At 39.4% G+C, this 4,987-nt stretch overlaps 1 protein-coding gene across 1 annotated transcript; it reads right to left on the reverse strand.

The window, feature by feature from the left end:
* Window positions 1-611: 611 nt before the first annotated feature.
* Window positions 612-4,664, reverse strand: LOC118494924. The gene is made up of 4 exons (XM_036000611.1): window positions 4,427-4,664; window positions 1,228-1,584; window positions 857-1,054; window positions 612-712 (listed from the first exon to the last, which is right to left on the reverse strand). Exons 1-4 carry the CDS (start codon window positions 4,479-4,481, stop codon window positions 612-614), a joined length of 711 nt encoding a protein of 236 aa, XP_035856504.1. The 5' UTR covers window positions 4,482-4,664.
* Window positions 4,665-4,987: the final 323 nt, after the last annotated feature.

Below are 4,987 nucleotides of genomic sequence, written 5' to 3' on the forward strand. Positions count from 1 at the left end.
GATCAGCACCTTCCAGGCATTGTTGAGGAGTCTTAGCTACAAATCATTTGTCGCCTGAACGTCTCCCAGAACAGCATTGTTATGCTGCTAGTAAATCCCAGGTTCAGTGCCATACGATACCAATCATCACTATGGAAACACTGGTATAGTGTCTTTTATAGAAATGCAGTATTGTTGTTTCTGTTGATTTATTTCTTTGTATATGTTATCTTCCTCTTTAATGTATGTTGTATGTCATGTCTGTGTCCTCTGAATGGACCTTGAGTCTGGAAATAATTATTTATAATATTTTAAGTAATAATGTTCAGTGTTTTTAAATGTACTGTGTTGGTGTATTTCCATCAGTTTGTGTTGATCAGTACCTGTGACAGTCAGAGTTGTTCCAGGTAAACTACTCCTCCATTCAAAGTTTGGTGTTATGAATTTGAAGTGATACTCAGCTGAGTCTCTCTCTCTCAGGTCAGAGATTCTCAGAGTGGAGCGTCCTCTCTCTGTTTCTACATGAACACGACCTGTATACTGGGAGTCTGTACTAAGGTCTTCAGGCTGGGAAGGATTCTGTCCTTGATGATTACGCTCACGACGGAACCAGAGTTTTGATTCAACTTGATTCATAACTGCTGTAAGTGCAAGAAATGTACTGAAGAGCCTTCGGAGGCACAGATGCTTCTGTCAGTGTACGTCACTCTGTTGCAGGATTCACCTTGGACACCTGAAAGATAAAACCATTTTGACCATTTGTAAACCAGAGTCTGTGAGGAATCACAATAGGAATTTCCATATTAAAACTACACTACATGAAGTTATAAGGCTCCAATAAATGGTGTTGTGTTGGAAGAATGTTGAGTAAACTCACACACTGAAGGAGAGGGGAAGTCCTTATATCCTTGAAGAGCACAGGAATAGCTGTCTGAATAATACACATAGTTTAAATAATAAGATGTTTGTGCCTGAATTTCCTGTCCATTCTTGTACCAGACATAGGAAGGATTATTAGGTAGACGACAACTGCTCTGACACTCCAGCCTGTTAGAATGTGATATCACCTGGAGACCTGGATCTGTGAAGAAGGAACATGAATGTTATGTTAGACAAAACTGTCAACATACAACAACTGTTTTATTCAACTGTCAACTAACAACTGCAAATAAACACACAACACATTTATATTATTGTTTTTAGATCTCGAACATTTGGAAATAATTAACATATGAATATAAATGTTACCTGTGACAGACAAAGTGACTCCAGGTGAACTGGTATATCTTCCACCTTCTTGGTTTGTTATGAACCTGAACTTGTACTCAGCTGAGTCTCTCTCTCTCAGGTCTGAGATTCTCAGAGTGCAGTCCTTGTTTTTATAACTGTACTGCACACGACCTGAATATTCTGAGTCTGTTGTCAGATCTACAGGTTCATAATTATTCATTTTATTAAACCATAATGTTTTCTCAACTCTAGTAACACTGCCTTTCCATCTGTATGGGTATGTGTAGCTGCAGCGTATGTTCACTGTTGATCCTTTAACAGCACAGATCTGAGTAGAGGTGTAAGTCACTCCCCAGCCATCCTGACCCTGTATCACTGTAACACAGAGAACATCAGGAAGCACAATCAGACTCAGAACTACATCAGGAGACAGACTTACATGTAGTGAAGGCTCTTCAGTGTGTGAAGCTACATTTCCCAAAACTACTTCTGCTCTCATGCCGTCCCACTTTAAGTCAGTGTTAGACAAAGATAATCTGATAGAACCAACTTGTTTCTGGGTTGGCAAGCGTGGATAAACTTTACTAAACTCAGACTGCTTTAATAGAACTGAGCTTAATACTGTATCACACAGTTTTTTCTTATATTTGTACTTCTTTGTTGGGGTCTTTGTAATGTCTGTTTTTAAAAATGTGTATATAACTCAAGTATTAATGTTATTTTTTGTTTATGCCAAAATAAATAGAGGAATGTTGAAATATGCAAATCATTTTACATGAGAATTTATAATGCTAAGGAACAGTCACAGCTGAACACATGTTCTCTGCTCTGCAGTTAATCTCTAGGTGCACTGAGGCAGGACATCATACAGAGGGTGGAGTGAAGGAACAGCAATGTATTGAACCTGTGAACAAAATAAAAAGGCAGAAGATTAATATTAGAAGGGTGAAGTGTGTGGAAATAAAAGAATCTGCTTTGCTCAGTTGCTTTTCTGTCTGTGGTCACTCAGGTCAGACTGATCTTACTATGGTATGACATGCCAATTCGTATGCCATTTTTGCGTGTTATCAAGACGCATAATCGTTGTTTAGCGTGATCATCAATGCCGTTTGGCCTCCATTAGCCTACATCACATGTGACTTATCGCCGTAGCGCGTAGTATGAAAGGACGGAGGTCCATGGAGGGAGGTTGGTTGGCGTGGTGGATGGGTAAAACACAGGATTTTCACCCGGGAGAACAGGGATTGTGTCCTGCGTGTGCAGTTTATCATCCGTTTCTTTTATTTTTTTTAATAAAGCCTTCCCCAATGTTCTTTTTCTAAACCCAACCGTTTATTTTAAGTGAAGTGTTTTTTTCTGTAATCCTGCTAAAAGACAGACCAACAAACAAACCAACAGACAAACAAATCAAGCCAACAACATAACCTTCTTGTCAGAGAAGACTCTTAACATTTGAAAAAACTCTCAGACCTCACAGTATCAATCTATAAATTGGGAACTCTTTGATCGTGTCCCCACACATGCGCAGTACGCGCAAGCATTTCTGTCCTCTCTGCATGTTGACAGACAGTGGTGCTCCGTCACACACACACACACACACACGCAGAGGTGAGGACGGAGCGAAGCTACGATGCCTCGGCAGTTTCTTTGAGTCACGGCAGTGTCGGTAAAGCGGTTGCAAGTGTGGTTACATTTTTTTAAACTCCACACGTACACAGAGGCGCGGGAAGATATTTTCTGCAGGGGGTGCTGGGGGGGGGTTTCACGGTCCACGTAGAGTCTAAAGATACTATGTTACACAGGCTCTGTATTCTGCAGACCACTCTACCTCTGTCCCCTTTTAAAAACTCACTCGCCCCTCCATGACATTGTGTACAGACTACATCCCAACACAGGGCCTACTGCACAGCAAACTCCAAAAAACGATAGCAAAAAAAGCTTAAAGTATGTACAATCCTTTTTGGGTTGCTCACAAGGCCTGCTGACAAAATTAAAAATATTCCTGTGTGTCTCAAAAATAAAGTGAGGTTCAGTTAGCGAAGTGTAAGGATGACACCAACGAGAGAACACCCAGAGCTTTCCAATTTTAGCTGCACTCATTCACTCACTCACCAATTTTTGCACTCATGTGAGCTGCAGTGAAATGTTGTCCATTCCATCTTTAGAAATTACTCTCACATCCTCAATCTGATAGAGACACACTGAGTGACTCACTGTCAGTTTGGTGCTCTTACTGGAAGAATATACAGTTGATATAAGTTTGAAAATGCCAGATGCCAGTGATTGTGTTTAGTCAAAATCAGAACATATAACACTTCTCAGTAGATAAACATCTACATTTATGTATGTGCAAGCCTGAGTGTGTGTGCTGAGACCCGTCAGTATGTATACTGGTAAATGAGATATAATTTTATTGTCATCACAGTTTTAAAGCTTTGCCACTTCCCGCACGCGTTTGCTGCAAAATAAAATAACGGTGAGCTGAAAGCGGCCGTGGTGCAGATACAGACAGACAGACAGGTACAACAGGGTTCTTACTGCCCTGGGGACTGACTGACAGGCTGCAGATTGTAGGGAAAGGCTACTTTATTTCTATATCACATTTAATCAAAATGCAATTCAAAGTAGTTTACATGAAACATTAATATACATATGTAAATATAAAGGTCAAGCCAGTGATTAAGTTTACGGATGGACAAAGCAGGCCAACCAACCCTAGCATACAGGGATCAATGGTGAGTTAGGGCCTTAAGATTAGTTATGAAGCTCAATGCTCCATGGTATACAGTATCTAAGAAGTGAAGGCATTAGGAAGATGATATAGAAAACAGCACCATAGTCAAACACAGACATAAAAGTAGCAGCAACAAGTTTCCTTTTTGCATCAAAAGAAAAGCAAGACTTATTTCTGAAATAAAAACCCAGCCTCAGCTTCAACTTCTTCACAAGTTGCTGAATTTGAGGCTTAAAAGAGAGAGAATCGTCAATTAAGAATCTTAGGTATTTATATGAAGATACAGACTCAGTCACATTGCCCTGAAACGTAAAAATGATGGAAGGTTCAGTGGCTCTTTCTTTGAGTTTGTGAACATCATGACATTTGTTTTGTCAGGATTCAAAATCAATTTCAGCTCATGAAAGCTGTGTTGTAGTATCAATAATAAAAGCTGCTAAATGCCTTACAATATACTGTAAATGTAGATGTGTACTACAGTACCTTGTACAGAGAGAAGGAAGACAACAAATCCACTCGCTGCTGCTGTTAAACTCATAGCTGCTCCTCTGGTCTCTGTTAAATCAGCAGCTAGATCACATACATGAGAAATACTGTGTGTCAGTAACTCACAGTAAACATGTCTACATTAAAGAAGGGATGATGTGGTCTTTGAAGACAGTGTGTGTCTTCTGTGGATGGTACAGTAGTGTTAAATAGATATCAAGCTGTTAAAAACCCACCTAGCTTCCTTCCTCTTTACATCATTAGTATGCAGACTGGAAGCAGGCATATGTCTGTAAATCTCCCAGTTGAAATGAACAAATTATTCTTACTGTTGTTTTGCAAACGATGCATTAAGTTCTTAAAATATTGTTTATGGAAATGAAGGCCTGGGTATGAGAAGCCACCTAGGCCAAAATTGAATACTTCACTTGCATATACATATATACTGGTACTAACCACTTGCATATACATATATACTTCACTTGTTCATACTTATATACTTCACTTGTGCATACTTATATTCTTCACTTGTGCATACATATATATACATATATACTT

Source organism: Sander lucioperca, chromosome 4, assembly GCF_008315115.2.
Source record: "Sander lucioperca isolate FBNREF2018 chromosome 4, SLUC_FBN_1.2, whole genome shotgun sequence".
Classification (NCBI taxonomy): domain Eukaryota; kingdom Metazoa; phylum Chordata; class Actinopteri; order Perciformes; family Percidae; genus Sander; species Sander lucioperca.